This window comes from Saccharomycopsis crataegensis (assembly GCF_037102585.1).
Source record: "Saccharomycopsis crataegensis DNA, jcf7180000000072, whole genome shotgun sequence".
Taxonomy (NCBI): domain Eukaryota; kingdom Fungi; phylum Ascomycota; class Saccharomycetes; order Ascoideales; family Saccharomycopsidaceae; genus Saccharomycopsis; species Saccharomycopsis crataegensis.
Genome location: NW_027043819.1, coordinates 329,882 through 346,587, shown reverse-complemented (window position 1 = coordinate 346,587; position 16,706 = coordinate 329,882). Strand labels below are relative to the sequence as shown.

Genomic DNA, 16,706 nt, shown 5'->3' with positions numbered 1-16,706 from the left:
TAAAAAATTCAATAAGAGCATGGAAAACAGTTCATCATTTCTTTTATTAATAGCAACATACACTACAATACCATCAAACAATTCAATTAAAAAACTAAAATTAATTGTCATTAAGTAAAATTACAAGGTTTATTCCATAATGTGCGGTATAGTCACAAGCTTATGGCCAACTTGACCAAGCTGAAACATATTTGCTTCCTGTTTTTTTGGTTCTTGATCTTCTTCATTATCTCCTTCGACCCTCTTACTTTCCTTCAGCTTTGGTTTTGGAAGATCACACAACACAATATCTTGTAGGAACCCGATGGTAGGACTTTTAACAATGTCTAAAGCAATATCACCAATTTGCATGATAACTTTACCTGACTTATGAACCTTCAAGGTTCCAATCTTGCCCTTTTGTGTAGCTGCCTTTTTAATAAGATCTTCTTTTGAAGTTTGCTCATCAATGTCCATATCATCGGAGCTTTTAAATTCCGGTAGGAAATTAGGAAGTTGAAGCAACATGAATTCTTCATTTGGCTTTTTCAAACTCTTACTAGCAAGCTTTTCTTTATCTTTCTTTTCACTATCATCACTCTCTTCATTAATACCTGCATTTGATTTATCTGTCTTGGAGTATGCCTCTACTAATTTCATAATCTGGATATTCTCTGCCAAGAGTTGTAATTCAGAGTCTTCAGCATCTAGATCATCAACATCCTCTACTGTTTGTTTGGCTGATTCATCTCCGCTGTTGGATTCAGGAGACACCGAACGAACCTCCATAGGATTATTAATATTTGAAGCTTCATCGCTGTAATCCTCACTTAGTTTACTGAATTGTTGTGGTCTAATAGGAAATAAACTAGTGAATGCATCTTCTTCGCCTACATTCAAGTCTGTATCCATATCAATCTTTGAGGAATCTTCATCATCGCTTTCTGCACCTGCAGTTGCACTTCGAGAACGAGCTTCTTTTCTAATTGATTGGAAATATTCAGGGGTTGGTGACAAAGAATGGATCATAGTACTTCCAAGCCCAGAGTCTGTAAATGTTGCTGATGACAATGGACCTGATGAAATCATTTCTGTCTTTACCATCCCTCTACCACCACGCATACCGCCTCTACCGCCTCTACCACGAGCACCACCTCTTCCACCTCTTCCACCTCTAAAATTCTTCCCTTTACTATCGAACTTTGATTCATCCTTGATTACTGGCGCATCACTAGCTCTATCCTTTTCAGATCTTCTTGCCACAACTTTAGGTTTGAATTTCAAACCAGCTTTAGGCTTACCTGTAGTTGCCGAGCTTTTTCTGTTTAAAGACTCTAGTCTTGAGTGGCCAGATCCTCCGGAAGACATTCTATACTGAAATTAAAGTAAATATCACCGTCGATCAACCCCAATGTAAGAGGCAGAAAGATGAGAGCTCAATTTTTTTTTCCTACAAAGCTTTTTGCTGCAAGGGCTCTACACCTAACATCCGGACATCAAACGGAACCTACCAAGCTAATGTCACCTAAAGGAGCTCATCGCCTTTGTATTGAAAAGAAAGATAATATAAAAATACTTTGAAGCACCAATTTTGGACCAAAAAAGGTAATATACTAAATAAGACACACACCCAATGTTAGGATGTTTAATCACATGAACCTTCACGTGACTAGCTTAGAAGACCCCACTACAAATTATGACAATAATGTCAAGTTCAGGCATCCCCCCCGCCAAACAATCCCCAACAAGCAATAGTATTGAAGTATCATGTCTACCACCACAGAGGAAACAGAAAAGTACATAAACCAGGAGCAGCACAAAGCTATTCAAGGGATAAGGCTATTTTTAAAATCAAAATCTTCTTATGATGTTTTGCCTGTGTCTTTCCGTTTGATAGTGTTGGATACTTCATTGCTGGTGAAGAAATCTCTCAATATCTTATTACAAAATTCTATCGTATCCGCTCCTCTCTGGAACAATCAAACCTCTAGATTTGCAGGATTGTTGACTTCTGCAGATTTCATAAATGTTATTCAATATTATTTACAAAACTTGGATCAAATACAGCTCATTGACCAATTGACCTTGAACGAATTAAAGGATATAGAAAAGGCCATTGGTCTTAAGCAGATCGAAACCTCCTCGATTCCACCTTTTACATCTCTATTTTTAGCTTGTGAAAAGATGTTGTTGTCAAACGCTAGAAGAATTCCTTTGATTGATGAAGATAAATTAACACATAGAGAAATTATCGTCAATGTCTTAACCCAATATAGAATATTGAAATTCGTGTCGCTAAATTGCAAAGAAATAAGAATGTTAATGAAACCTTTGAAGGATATTAAGTTTGTGAGCGATAAGAATAAGACTACTTTGGTGAAAGCTAACTTGAAGACCCCTATCTTGGATGTCATTCATATCTTGACACAAAATAATATCTCTGCTGTTCCAATTGTTGATGAAAACGACAAATTGATTAATGTTTATGAAGCTGTTGATGTGTTAGGCTTAATCAAGGCGGGAATTTATAATGATTTATCTCTTACTGTTGGCGAAGCCCTCATGAGAAGATCTGACGATTTTGAAGGTGTTTACACCTGCACTCTAAATGATAGTTTGGCAACGATAATGAGCACTATAAAGAAATCCAAGTTACATCGTTTGTTTATAGTCAATGAAGCATCTGGAGTTGTAGGGGTTCTAACCTTAAGTGATATCTTGAGGTATTTGTTGTTCAGCAATGATGATGAAATCTTATCCTAATAGTCTGTTTTAACGGATTTCAGTATCTTTCCTTGCTTATGATACCTACGTCCCGACTATGCCATTTTTTATTTTTAATTTCACTTTTTTTTTTCATCGTACATCTTTTTATTAAGTTTTCTTTGTTTTTATCTTTATTTGTTCTCTTTGGCTTTGGTTTTTTTTTTTGACTAATTTTTCAGATTTGACAGAGAATGCAAACTAATTTGTAGTATTATAATGCAGAAATTGGAATGGAAAATCCCAAAATCGAAAGTAAAATGGTTACAAAAATATTAATATAAATAACAACAAAAAAAGTAAATATATTTCATGCCATTAATAATACCAAATTGGATTATAAAAATACTTAAATTCGTCAGTCATCACATTATAAATGTGGTACATCAATATTAGCCATAATCATATTGACTATACCAAATAAACCTTCACCTAAAACCAATCCTGAACTAAAAATAATCATATCAACCTTTCGGTTTTCCCCTTCTTTCTGATGACGTTTTAGCCAGAAGTAGGCTACCAATCCCCCGATGAACCTCGCTAAGGTGAATGACGGAATATTATACAATCCTATTCCCACTGGCACTCCACTAGGCAACCAAATTAATTTTCCATAATGTTTATGGGATGGTGGGATAGTATTTTTAAGAATAGCAATGACACCGAATATGATTGCCATTACTACTGCAAATTCAAAAACATGATCTGGCAACCCTTGTCCGGTCACTAATCTCGCACAATCGAGCCAGATAATTGCTGTTGGAATTCTGAATAAGTCATTTGGGATATTGTACACCAAATTGTAAACCTTGTACATTATTGAAGATAAAATAACTGACCAGACAGTACCAATCAATTGGGCATAAAATTGACACTTCGGCAGAGCGCCAATCAAATGACCCGTCTTTAAATCTTGCATTAAATCACCAGCTTGTTGAGCACCTGCTTCAGCAATACCTCCAGCAACCAAGTTGATTAAAATCCTGGAAGGATGTGACTTTGAGACAAGCAATGCAATGAATAACTGCGACAACTTTCCTATACCACTCACCGGATTCAAATCAGTCTCACCAAGGGCTCTGACGGCCAATATTGAGAGAAAGAATGCCAAGACAATTGACCAAAAAATTGGATAAACACTAATGTCTTTGAAAAGATACTTGATTGAAATCACACAAACAATGCTAGAGATTATGATACCAGTAACTGTAACTGTATTTGATACCAAAAACTTGGCATCCACATCGGAAAACTCCTCTTCTTGCTGGATTTCTGCTGCATCCGAAAGATTTTCTTGGTTTTGACCGTGGTAAGTAGCATTTCTTTCATCTTCATCTGACGATATACCTCGTTGCTGACGGTAATCAATTAACCCTTGGGTGGCATCATCGTATTCATTTTTCTTATTTTGTTTTGATTTAAGATAATTTACGCATGTTTTAATGACAATAGACAAGAAGGAAACAATACTGTCGCTAACCATCACACTCAAACTAATCCAAAGAATCCAACCTTGGGCACCTGTTTTCCAATCACCAATTGGGCCATCCGCCCAACCAAAATGTTGCACCATTGGCGCTAGGATTCCCCAACCTAAAATGGCCCCAAATAGCATGTATGAAACTGTCGGCAATCCCATGATTATTCCCTGGCCAACATATGCAGGCGAGGGTTGGAAATTCCAGAGATGATTAACTGACATGTTGTGGCCAAATATAGGTAAACTTCTAATAACCGGAACAAAATATGAAAAGACTGTGTATAACGAAGATATAGAAAATGTGAATACCAAATTTTTTAGGTTTTTGCTATAAATTTCCAGTTGTTTTAATTCAATTAATGATTGTGATTCTAACAAATTAGAAGTGGTTCTTGAAATGCGATTATCCGGGTCGTTATTATTAGTAGACTGCGGCTCATACTCTTCTGTATTTAGATTACTTTCTGTTAATCTTGTTTGTCTATACTTCACTCCCTGATTATGTTCTCCGCTGAATGTACCACTGGTAAAACTTGGAACTTGTTCATTTATTTCAGTATTGTGTAAAACGGAAATTAGAGTGGCAGTTGCCGAGCCTGAGGGAAATGGAAGCTTTTCCTTCACAACTACCTGCTTTCTAAGAGGAATGGCAAAAAAAATCCCAAAGAAGCCTAATCCAGTGCTCCAAACGATCAAATCCTTAATTGAAAATGTTATGCTATGACCCAAGCCTGTTTCTTCGGGAGTCAAAAACTTCTCAATTGCTGGAATTATCCCCACAAAAGAAAAACAGAGAGGTCCTGTTCCAACGCTAACACTGATACTCTGAACAAATACATTTTCGACATCGGTAAATGGATAACCAAGATTATTTGAAAGTGACCTGAAAACAGCAAAGCCTAACAATGCAGATGGTAAAGACATCATTGATACCCAACCAGTTTGCAAGCCAAATTGAAAGTTGGATATAAGAACTAGCGAGCCGATTGTAAGACCAGCCACTATTGAGCGGAATGTTACCTGTGGTATTGCGGGCTTCTTATCCCATGCTACCAATTCTTCGGCAACCATCTTTCAGAGTGATAAGCAATTAAAGTCTCGATGACTAACGAATGATTACCGGTTGCGGTAGTTGGTTAGTCTATTACTTGTGTTGCTGATGCCCCAAAAAAAGACCTCTAATAGTTAGTCCGGATACTATGTCTTCATATAAATATTATACTTTCAGTTAGATAGTACCTAAAATTTTTGATGTTATCTCAAGATTAGTAATTATTTTTTTTTCCTGTAGGGTTTTTTGGGGGTGTAGTGCCGTTTTTCCAGATGCGGTCGTTTGACCTCCCTGCTAAGTGATGGGTGACATGAATCAGCAAGAAGCACCACCTTGTGGCAATAATAAATATATATATATATATATATATATATTAGCGAATGAATCACAGGTAGAATTAATGTTTATTATCACCAAAATATCCCCTAAACAAAGTTCTCTGTACATATATTTACTAATTCCAATATTCCAATACTCCCATCCTTCCCAGTTCGAAGAAGCTCAGCTACAAATGATGAGCTAGCCACTTTCTAGTTTGTCATTGAGTTTGATAGTGGTGAAGAGCGAAACATGGTTTTGCCAATTATTTAATGAGGTCTCATTTCCGTGTTAGTCAGAAGACATTGTTGAGCCCGTTCTTCCAGGTCGTGCCACGAGGAAACTGGGGGATATATATGGACATGATGCTGCAGCGGTCAACATTAGTGCTATCCGAGATTTAAAAAAGAAAAAAAAACATTATCTATTTTCATACATATGGCTCGAATAGGTATTAATTAGAAATTGTCTGCAAATTCCGGTAAAATTCACGAACCTCATCCGATGCTCTGATTTTTTCAGAGCGGAAGTTAAGAACTTGTAATCTATCTTTTGAGGTCGCTCTTGAAAGGGCCACGTAAACTTGACCTTTTTCGAAAATCTTATTCAAATCAACCTTTACACGGTCCAAAGTTTGACCCTGGGATTTGTGGATGGAAATAGCCCAGGAAAGTAATAATGGTATCTGCATTCTGACAGCTTTCCCACTCTTTTTCGATCCTGCTTTTGGAATATTCACTGAAAATTCATCAGTTTGAACAAGCTTTATTATTTTACCATCATCCCTACTCCCTGGAATAGAGAATGCAACTACCGGATACACATCTGTAGTTCGAGACCGTAACGCGGTGAGAAGATGAGGCTTCATTCTAACTCTAGCATCACTAGAAAATGTATTCAACTTGCTCCTCATTTCCTCTTGAGGCTGCTCACCAATGCAGCTAGATATAAATCTAACTTCCTCTCTAGTGCTCAGATTATTGAAATTATCAAAATCATAATCATGAAGAAGACCTAAATACAACTCTTCAGTAAGAAAACATGAAACAATTCCGACAGACCCATTTACCACCTTATTATCTAAATTTTTGAGCATCAAGACCTGTGCATCCTCTTTTAGAATCAATTCTTCCACACAAAGCATATTGTCTAACATAGACTTTTCATGCTTGATTGCATAAGGATTATCAGAAGAGAATACATCAACAGCTTTGAAGCAGCGAGGTTTTCCCGGCAACTGGTTCAAACGAGTAGAATTAGATATTCTGACTTCCTCTCTTGTTGGATATAGTTCTGTTGGCTGAATATTATCATCATAAATCACTTGCCTGGATAAGCTTTGGAATTTCCGTGCCATTTCTATACTACATGTACCTAATCTGACAGTGTTCAACATATCGATCAACTCAGTATCACCCTTTTGTCTGAAAACATTCGTCAACAAAATGGTTTCCTCTACCACATCATTCCATTCCGGGCTTTGGAAACAATATTTAGGGGCTCTATGACTGAATTTGTCAGGCACTGGTGGTAATTGGAAGAAATCACCAGTCAAAACAAGCTGAATACCGCCAAATGGTTGGTCGTTTCTTCTGACATGTTTTGCGACAGCAGCAACCTTAGAAAAAAGGTCGCCATCAATCATGGAGATTTCATCAATAATTAATACTTTTATGTTTCTCCAGCGCTTCACATTCAATTCATTTTTTTCAACCCTTTTTATCAACTCACCAACACTACCATTACCAATACCAATACCTGCAAACCTGTGAATAGTCTGTCCTCCGATATTAACAGCAGCCAAACCAGTTGATGCCGTTACAGCTACAAAGTCTTCTCTGTAATAAACACCTTGTAAGCGCTTAATAATTTCTCTAAGCAACACAGATTTACCAGTACCAGCGCTACCAGTAAAGAAGATACTTCGACCTTCATCAATAACCATTTTTAGAACTTGCTTCTGTTCTGAGCTAAGAACAATTTGATCCTGATTGGCACCTGCAGCATCCTGAGCACTCTTGGACAGTTGAGAAGATGAGGTGAATGATGGGGTACTGTTTTCTCTAACTAATCTCGGTTTGTTGCTGATGGCAATACTATCCCATTTCTGAAACTTCTTCATTGACTTTTCGGTAGTCTCTGAATTCATGGTTGTTTTTAAATTATTATGAGAAATTTGGGTAACTGGCGATACAAAACTTCTGGAAAAGTTGTGAGGTTTCAATGGCTTTATGACTTTGTCAGATTTGGACAACACTTTGTGCCTGATTATTTGTAGGTCAGCATTATCTTCAGATTTATCTTCATCGTCGCTATCGAGGCTGATGATCTTTGTTAACAGGGAGGAGTCAGTAAACTTACTGACATTGTTTGATGAAGAAGAGATCATCGAACGTTGAGTAGCTACCTGCCCGGCTTTCTTTGGTTTTTTACTGATCAAAAAGTTGGACAAAGTACTTTGTCCCTTTTGATTGCGACGATTGGAACCTCCTTGTGAAATCATTGCCGCTAATATTAAAACTGAGCTTCCCAAGATCGATGATGGTGAGCAAAAATTCGAAATGTAAATAAAACAGAAAAAAAGAAGGACGCGTATGCTGGTCTAAGAGCGCTACACATTATAAGGAAGGTTCAATGATAGAAATTTCTGGAATTCACATAATTACTAAAATCATGTTTTGAAATGTACTAGTATTTTCTTCTCTTTCTTTTTTTTAAAAAAAAGTAATAATTTCTAAGGTCAAATGCTATGTATATAGTCCAAAGGTCATTTTTTATTATTCAATGCATTTCTTACTCTTTCTGTTAAACGATTCTGAAATCTAAGTTTATCCAAAACTTCATCGTCCTCAATAAATGTTGTTTCAGCAGGGCCTTTCCGCTCTTGGTAAAGATTGATGAATTCCGCATTGTATTTCTCATTCAAAAATTTGCCAATGGCTTTCAAGTTTCTTCTTGAATTGAAAACCAAGACAGCTTCATTGAAGAGGCTATTGATAAATTCCATGACGTGGTCATCGATTTCAACCTCCGCCAAATTGAAGTCATCGTCAAAATCTTTTGTAAGTGATTTATTCTTGAAGACTTTGGCAACAGGATAATTTAATAATAATTTCAACACATCTCCGTAGTCCTGGCAACCAAGTAACAATTCTTTCTTAATGTTTAATAAGAGCAATAACACTATGATTGATACTATGGTATTAAAATCACTATTGCTGGTCAAGTTACTAAAATTTTTAATTTTTTGAAAACTGATCAACTTGTCCCAGATGGGTAGCACTGTCGAGAGGGTCAACTCTCTTATTAACATCAATCTTAGCCATCTGATCAACCATATCTGAGATTCTAATTTCAATTTTCTGTTCAAATAATAATATAAATCATAATCAAAATCATGGAGTAATTGATCAAATTTTGCGCAATTATCCAATAAGTTTGCCTCTGAATAAAAGGATGCCTGAGGATTTATCATGAAAATAGTAAACATATGGAAAACGTCGGCATATATCTCATTTTGGTTAAATATTTCAAATATTTGACTATCATTATCATCGGAAAATCCGTTCAATGGTTTCGCAAAGCTTTCAGCGTGTACAACCATGAAGATTGTACTGATGATTTCGTGCATCCCTTGACGGTATCCCACATCTTGGTTCAATTTGTACCAGACAAATAAAACACGAACAATCCCCTTTTTAATTTCAGGATCTCTGAATAAAGGATGACCTGGAAATGTTCTTTCAATATCTATGATAATGGCATTTAATTCATTCACATCACTATCAGTAGTTGAAGACTCTCCATTCAATGGTGTGACGGCTGACGAGATACTGCTAGTTCTCAACGAAGTATTCGACCCCGAAGGTACAGACAAAGGGGATTCCGCCGTAGACAAAGAAGAAGCAGATTTATCTAACAGTGATCTCTTGAGTAAATTGCTTTTCTTGTTTGGATTAACCGTTCGTGGAGGGCTAGATTGGGGTTTCTGTTCGATAGCTTCCATCCTTGGTTTCTCAAAATATGGACTCTGCGAATCTAATAAAGAAAAAGGAGGTCGATATTGCTTAGAAAGAAACAGATAAGTTGATCTAGAAGCATCTAAATTCTTTTCCCATTCTGGTATTTCAAGGGTTTGTAGTAAGAACACTGCTTTCCATAAGAAACATCTTGAAAAATCAGGATTATTGTCAGTATAAGATCCAGTGAGTACACCTGTCTTCAATTCACCAATAGTTTTATATTCCTTCAAAGTATTCTTGACCTTCCATAAAAGATCCATTCCAGCTTTTCTCGATTAACCACACCTAAGGTCATAATTAGTGAAGTGTGTATTGCGCTGTCTCCAGCTTTGTAACTTTTGGCGCTTCGTTTGGTTAGAAGCACTGCGCACGATTACCATGGATAACACTAAAGTATGGATCCGCAATTAGTAGGTAGTATCCAGAGAAAATCTGGTAATGTCAAGGAACACACACCCTTAATTGTTCCATTTATCCCTCGATATCTTCCTGATATTCTCCACTTTTTCCTTTCTATTGTGATTGGTAATTTAATATTTATAATTCACTCCCCGCTTGTTGTATTTTCTTTTTTTTTTTCTGTCTTATATTTGCAATAGGTGCTTTATAACTGTTCACTGATGACCCTGAACCACCAAACTTCCCTTAAACTATGGCAACCACTAGGAATAATCAGAGACAATACCAGTCGTCTTTGGAAATGAAAGCGAAGCATGATGCTTCAGAAATACGCACGTCATTATTACGCCGAATATCAATGTGGATATTGACAGATCCATCGGGCAATGGAAATCTGAAGTCAGAATGTCACCAAAAGAATTCCGGTTCTACAACTAAGACTAAGAACTATGAAAAAATGGGAGTTTATAACTATTTATTTTGCTTTGGTGGTAGAATGAGGACAACAAAACAATTCTATCTAAGGCCCTATATGTTTTTCACAGTCTTTTGTATAGTGTCTGCCGCCGTTATCTTCTTCGTGTTTCTTTCCAGCTGGTACTGGCATAATATTTCACCAGCAGTAGTGATAATGTTCCTGTATATTTGGCTCCATTGTTTCATAAGTTTTTTCAAAGCATCATTCACTGATCCGGGTATAATGCCAAGGAATACTAATATTGCTGACGAACCATTTCGTTTACCTAATGAGTATTCAAACACCATCAGCTTACCCATTATCAACAAATCAAAGGAAAAATTGCATGTTAATTGTTCAGTAACTACCAAGTATTGTCCAACATGTCGGATTTGGAGACCACCAAGAACTAGCCACTGTATGTTGTGCGGCGTATGTGTGGCCAATCTTGATCATCATTGCATTTGGTTGAACAATTGCGTTGGGCTGAGAAATTATCTGTACTTCTTCAGTTTTGTATTGATGGCCTTTTTAAGTACAGTTTACCTCAATGTTTGCTCCTACTACTTCATATTTCATCATCATTCAAATTCAACTCCATTAGACATTATCAAGAAGTATCCTGCAAGCCTATGTTTGCTAATTTATTCTCATTTGTTGATGCTATATCCCTTTCTATTATTATTATGCCACACATATTTGAATTGTGTGGGTCTCAAAACCAAGGAATTTTTAAACAATCATGTGAAAGCATCCACCCTTTTTAAAACCGGTAGATTCAATGTTTTTAACACCAAGAACACATTGAAGAACTTTATCATTGGCATTTGTCAGCCTCGTGGTTTGGCATACGTGAGAGCCAGAGATGAATATATTAATGACAGAACTTTGGATAAATTGCCTCCGCTCTCAGTATGAACTTCTGCTTCCTTCCTAGATTTTTTTCTTCTTGCTCATGCTAAAATTACCATTCATTTTTTGCTTATCCTTGTATAGTAAGTTACCAGCAGTCGATAATCGTTTATGCTTTTCGTTCATTTGCTTATCACACTTTATATAGATCCCTCAATAAAAAAAATATACTAATATCAAACCAGCTAGGCGTTCTATGACCAAAGATCGTTCCAACTAACATTTTTACGTACTGCATTTGAAAACCCTTCGTGATACTTAATCCAAACCTTCAATTCCAGGTCCACTGGTGCAGCTTTTGTAGCCTCACTATTTTCCCCACCCTTGTTAAGTGTGGCATAGGACCGCTTGAAGAAATCTACAGAGCCATTATTCTTTGCTACCTTTAAATTATTTTCTTCCTTCGCTGCTGCGGCTGTGACTGTGGCGCTTTTGGCGTCCTGGGTCTCATGGAACTTTCTTTTGGTTGCAGTAATCGCCCTTTTACGCTTTTCAGCCTCAAACAATAAGTTTCTTAACAACGTTTGACGTTGAGAATCCAAAGATTTGAATTGTGAGACCTTTTGGAACGTGGTGACGGAATCCATGATCGGCAATAAAGCAAGGGCTTTGATCCCTTGATCACTTATCACATTTTCGATTTTAAAATTGAAATCATTGAGCAAATTAAGCAAATGATCGATTTTCCGTTTGCTATCACCATTGCTCAAAAACGATTTATCTTTATCCGTAAATGAGGGATTCAAGATATAATTATTAATAATTGGAAGAATTTCGATGGCAACAAAATCTCGACTATTTAACGATGAAAACATGGACGGTTTCATCAAAACATTATCAGTTATGGCTTTTTGACAGATATCAAAATTAGATTTTTGTAATTCAAAATATTCCCAGCTGTTGTGAATACTGTAATTCTTTGGTTTCGAGGTGGATTTTCCTTCCGCAAACAATGAATAAAATTTTAAAGGAACTTGGTTGCAGTACCATACTAGATCGGAATTCTGTTGGTATTTACTGTTTAACATTATATCGTAGAAATAAAGCCAATCGCCAAGAGCATCAGATTTCTTAATCAACGCTGGATCCGAATAAACGGTCTGGGGATATACTTGGAAACAGCCGTTGACAATTTTTTCAATGGAACTAACACTATTCAAATCATTTTGCAAATCGGAAAATGTTTCTGATTTGGATCTCTGTAGATCCAATTTGAAAATCATATCCACAATTTTATACCATGTCAAGTTAGAATCCTTTGCACGAACTTGTTGCATATCATCATCAATAATACTGTCACCATTGAACTGTAGTAAATTCAAGCAACTTCTTATATCTAAATTACTAATCGCAACGATCTGAGACATTTCTTTAGATGTCATCATCATATTTTCAGCGGAGCAAATTTTTTCCAATCTATCCTTAATTTGAGTTTCATTGGGTTTTCTAAATGATATAACTTCGCAATGTGGTCTCAATTTTTCTAACACCGGAGCATAAAGATCATTACAAATTGCAATTATTGGTCGGAGAATTAATTTATCCCGTGATTTAGTCTTCTTGCCACCACCACTACTTCGTTGCGCGATATTTCTGGTAGCTCTAGCATCTTTTATTACCAAATCTATAAGGACCTTGATAAACCCATTTTCTGAGGCACCGTCAATTTCATCGGCGACTATACAGGTGGGGTTCCCGGAAAATGTATGAGTATCCATGGCATTATGAATTTTTTCCTTTACCAGTTGACCAGATCTTTCATCACTAGCATTAATTTCCATAGCGTCATAATTAAGATGTTTAGTAATCATATGTGCAATAGTAGTTTTACCTATACCTGGTGGACCATGTAGAAGTAAGATTCTCTTGTTAGGCCTATTATATACATCTGTGGGTTGTTGGTTCTCAGCACTATCATCACCGCCAGCATTGAAATTTTTCCTTGAAGAAAGTTTACTTAACCCATCAGAGATATCTTCACCATAAACTGCCGTTGACCAGTGTTTTAACCATCTTAATGCCAACCTATTGGCCTTTTCATTGCCAACCAAATCAAGAAAGCTCTTAGGTCTATATTTTTCAACCCATAGAGGTCCCTTGTAACGCTTAGTTTTGGTATTTGAGTTAGATTCTCGAAGCTTTTTCATTTTTTCCATTTTTTCCATTTCAACGTACACTTTATTTATATCAACACCATAACTCTTTGGAGAATCATCGTCCGTTGTAGCTGATTTTTTGAATATTGATTGAGCCTTTGGTTTTAGTTGAAATTCAAATCCATTGGATAATCTGACAGTTTTAGGTTTTGCTTTCGAGAACATTGCCAGGAAATCGGGAACCTTCTCTATTATAAGTTGTGCATTACCTGAGTCCAGCTCATTCTCATTATTTTCGGATTGTTCAACGTTCTCCTGTATGGAACTTTTTTGGATATTGTTTTCGTCAAGATGTTGATCTTTCAGTCCGCCAGATAATATCTTCAAACTTTCATTCAAATTCTTTTGAGACTCTTCATCGGCAACAGACATGCTTTCATCAATATCATGACGCTTACCCAACAGGGACGCCCTGAAATTGAAAGAAAAGGTTGGGGTTTCAGTCCCTTGACTCATTGATGAATCAAAGAGACTACTTCTATTAACTTGTGTATCAGTGGGTTCTTGTGATTCTTCCTGGGTATCTTTACTTTGGTACTCATTACACTGGGATTGTTGATTTTGTCCAGTGGATCTTCCAAATAAAGACGACATCTTGAATGATGGCAACGCAAAAGATGATGGAGCCGATGAGGTTTCAGTTATAGGATTTCCCTCTGTCATTTGTTTTTGTCCAACTTCATTATTATTTTCTGATGTGATCTCATTATTTTCTGCAGTCAAAGTATGGGAGTTCTCATGATCTTTCGCCTTATCCTGTGCATTCAACGAGCTAGATGAAAAGTTAGGGATCACAGGAACCTGAGTCTCCTCTGGTATTGTCATTTTCAACTTGATTTAAAATATTCTTGACACCACTAAGCTTCGTTTATGGTATAAGATCAAAAGATATTTTCTAAAACAGTACGCGAAACGCGTCAAAAAAAAAAAAAAAAAAGATTTTATTTTCATCACGTGAAGCTTTGTACCCCAAGTTTTGGTATATATCAATGTGACTTAATCAATTTTACATTAGCGCACTTTTAGTCCGGTATTTCAAGAGAGAGAATTGATAGGAGACTCGGAATATACGGATACTACATTACACATTTATAAACATATGAATAAATATACATACTTTGATAGATGAGGGATCTGTTACTGGTGCCTACGCCATTATCTTCTGCCATATCGACTGATAAGGACCCCTTAACAACCAAACTAGAAAATATAGAAAATCAGTTCACAAATTGGACATCAAATGTGGAGACGCTACAGAATATCATTACTGAATTCACAGTGCAATACAAAGAGGCCTTAGCCGAGTCTGATATATCCATGATTCCATGTTACAACTATCTTTTGGGCGGTAACGAACTAGGAAACTATTTATCTTTGGATTTGGGAGGATCAACCCTAAGGGTGTCCGTCATCACCTTGGATGGGGCAAATTCAACTGCCAAAGTGGTGGTATCGAAAAATTTTGGTATTCCAGACTCTAAGAAAACTATCAACTTTGCGTTCTTTGATTGGATCGCCCATAACATAAATGAAGTGATTTCCGGGAACTGTTCAGCATTTGCAGATTCGGAAGAGATTATGGCCGGAGTGACTTGGAGTTTCCCGATTTTCCAAACCTCTTCAAGCGATGGAACTATAAATAAATGTGGCAAAGGGTATAATTTAGATCCCCGAATCTTTAAAATGTCTATCAAATCATTATTTGAGAATAGCTGTTCTAAGTACAAAATCAAGCTTAAGATTCTATCATTAATTAACGACACGGTATCGGTGTACTTAACAGCTAAGTTCTTGGATAGTTCTACCTCCATGGGATTGGTTTTAGGAACTGGTACAAACTGCTGCCTATTCTTGCCGACAAATTATATTAACCAAAATAAGGCAGATTTGAATAAGGATGTGCTAGCAGGAAACAATTATCATAATTTATGCTTATTCAATACTGAAGTATCATTTTTTGGAGAACATGTGAAGTCCAACGTCACAAAGTATGATCAACAAATATTTGATTGGCATTCTTTGGAACATGCCCATCTTTCAAATAATTTTGAAGGATTGTTCCAACCATTGGAGTTCCTAACATCAGGAAGATACATTTCAGAGCTTTGTAGATTAATGGTTGTCGATTTGATTCAACAAGGATTGATTCTTAAAAGCCAATCTCCTGGTGATGGCTTGTTTCAGAAGTACGATTTCTTCACTGGAGAATTTTGTTCCAATTTTTACAATTTACAGGATAACAAGGGATGTGCGGAATATTTCCAACAAAACTTCCAAGCTCAATGTCTGGATCGAGATGTCGCTGCCATAAAGAAAATCATTGATATGGTTATCGATAGAGCGGCAGCCATTTTGGCATGCTCAGTAGTCAGTTTAGAAAGCCTCGTTGAGCTTGACAACGGCTCAAAAATAAGAAGCATTGGGTACGATGGATCAGTTTTGAATAATTTCCATCATTACAGAAGCCGTTTTGAACATTATTTATCCATTTTAAACCCACAAATGGAATATAGATTGGATTTCATGAATGATAGCTCGATACTTGGTGCAGCTATTGCAGCAGCGGCGAATAATAATAGCGTAGGTTGATTTATCATCTTACTTGTCTTGTTTCTTCTCTTTTTTTTCTTTTCTCTTTTTTTTTCCTTTCTCTCTTTCTTTCTTCATTTTTTTTTTTTTTTTGGAATGTTTGTTTTCCTTTTCAAGGGCATTTGTTTTAATAGCAATTACAAAATATGATATAGAAATTTCGAATCAGTGATTGTTTTTCTGTAGCATCTGAAAGTATGATAAATTGAATTACTAGCGATATACACCTAGCTTATGAGAACAAAATTGAGCTTGTTTTTTATGAAAAACACAAAATAGTACAAATAAGAAAAGAAAGAAGAAAAAAAAAAAAGTCTGAAGGAACAATATATAAAATGACAAAACAGTAGATGCAATGGGGAAGATCAGAGATAACAGCATTGAAGTAAAAAAAAAAAAAGAAAATAAGACGACAAAAAAACAAAGAAATAGCAGAGTACTGGAATCATGAGCTAAACAGTATGATGGAAGGATATGATAAAACTCACGGATATATAGGATTCAAAATACTTCATCTGAGTTGGAGAATCAAAAGGAAAAAGCGATTTATTATTATGATGATGATGTGAGATAGTCAAGC

At 36.2% G+C, this 16,706-nt stretch overlaps 8 protein-coding genes across 8 annotated transcripts; 3 read left to right on the top strand and 5 right to left on the bottom strand. All coding sequences in view use genetic code 12, as the record gives it.

Annotated features, from left to right (window-relative positions):
* Positions 1–129: 129 nt before the first annotated feature.
* On the bottom strand, positions 130–1,347 carry RPC53 (DNA-directed RNA polymerase III subunit C53; the record flags this gene model as incomplete). The annotated part of the gene is made up of 1 exon (XM_064993748.1): positions 130–1,347. One exon carries the CDS (start codon positions 1,345–1,347, stop codon positions 130–132), a length of 1,218 nt encoding a protein of 405 aa, XP_064849820.1.
* A 399-nt stretch (positions 1,348–1,746) lies between these two features.
* On the top strand, positions 1,747–2,742 carry SNF4 (AMP-activated serine/threonine-protein kinase regulatory subunit SNF4; the record flags this gene model as incomplete). The annotated part of the gene is made up of 1 exon (XM_064993747.1): positions 1,747–2,742. One exon carries the CDS (start codon positions 1,747–1,749, stop codon positions 2,740–2,742), a length of 996 nt encoding a protein of 331 aa, XP_064849819.1.
* Positions 2,743–3,112: 370 nt separating this feature from the next.
* Positions 3,113–5,293, bottom strand: DASC09_001430 (uncharacterized protein; the record flags this gene model as incomplete). The annotated part of the gene is made up of 1 exon (XM_064993746.1): positions 3,113–5,293. The coding sequence occupies one exon, from the start codon at positions 5,291–5,293 to the stop codon at positions 3,113–3,115; it is 2,181 nt and encodes a 726-aa protein (XP_064849818.1).
* Positions 5,294–6,045: 752 nt separating this feature from the next.
* DASC09_001420 (DEAD/DEAH box helicase) lies at positions 6,046–8,094 on the bottom strand (the record flags this gene model as incomplete). Its single annotated transcript, XM_064993745.1, has 1 exon — positions 6,046–8,094. The coding sequence occupies one exon, from the start codon at positions 8,092–8,094 to the stop codon at positions 6,046–6,048; it is 2,049 nt and encodes a 682-aa protein (XP_064849817.1).
* A 264-nt stretch (positions 8,095–8,358) lies between these two features.
* On the bottom strand, positions 8,359–9,873 carry GYP6 (GTPase-activating protein GYP6; the record flags this gene model as incomplete). The annotated part of the gene is made up of 1 exon (XM_064993744.1): positions 8,359–9,873. One exon carries the CDS (start codon positions 9,871–9,873, stop codon positions 8,359–8,361), a length of 1,515 nt encoding a protein of 504 aa, XP_064849816.1.
* Positions 9,874–10,265: 392 nt separating this feature from the next.
* DASC09_001400 (palmitoyltransferase) lies at positions 10,266–11,387 on the top strand (the record flags this gene model as incomplete). Its single annotated transcript, XM_064993743.1, has 1 exon — positions 10,266–11,387. One exon carries the CDS (start codon positions 10,266–10,268, stop codon positions 11,385–11,387), a length of 1,122 nt encoding a protein of 373 aa, XP_064849815.1.
* A 188-nt stretch (positions 11,388–11,575) lies between these two features.
* CTF18 (Ctf18p) lies at positions 11,576–14,362 on the bottom strand (the record flags this gene model as incomplete). Its single annotated transcript, XM_064993742.1, has 1 exon — positions 11,576–14,362. The coding sequence occupies one exon, from the start codon at positions 14,360–14,362 to the stop codon at positions 11,576–11,578; it is 2,787 nt and encodes a 928-aa protein (XP_064849814.1).
* Positions 14,363–14,662: 300 nt separating this feature from the next.
* DASC09_001380 (hexokinase family protein) lies at positions 14,663–16,126 on the top strand (the record flags this gene model as incomplete). Its single annotated transcript, XM_064993741.1, has 1 exon — positions 14,663–16,126. The coding sequence occupies one exon, from the start codon at positions 14,663–14,665 to the stop codon at positions 16,124–16,126; it is 1,464 nt and encodes a 487-aa protein (XP_064849813.1).
* Between the last annotated feature and the right edge of the window lie 580 nt (positions 16,127–16,706).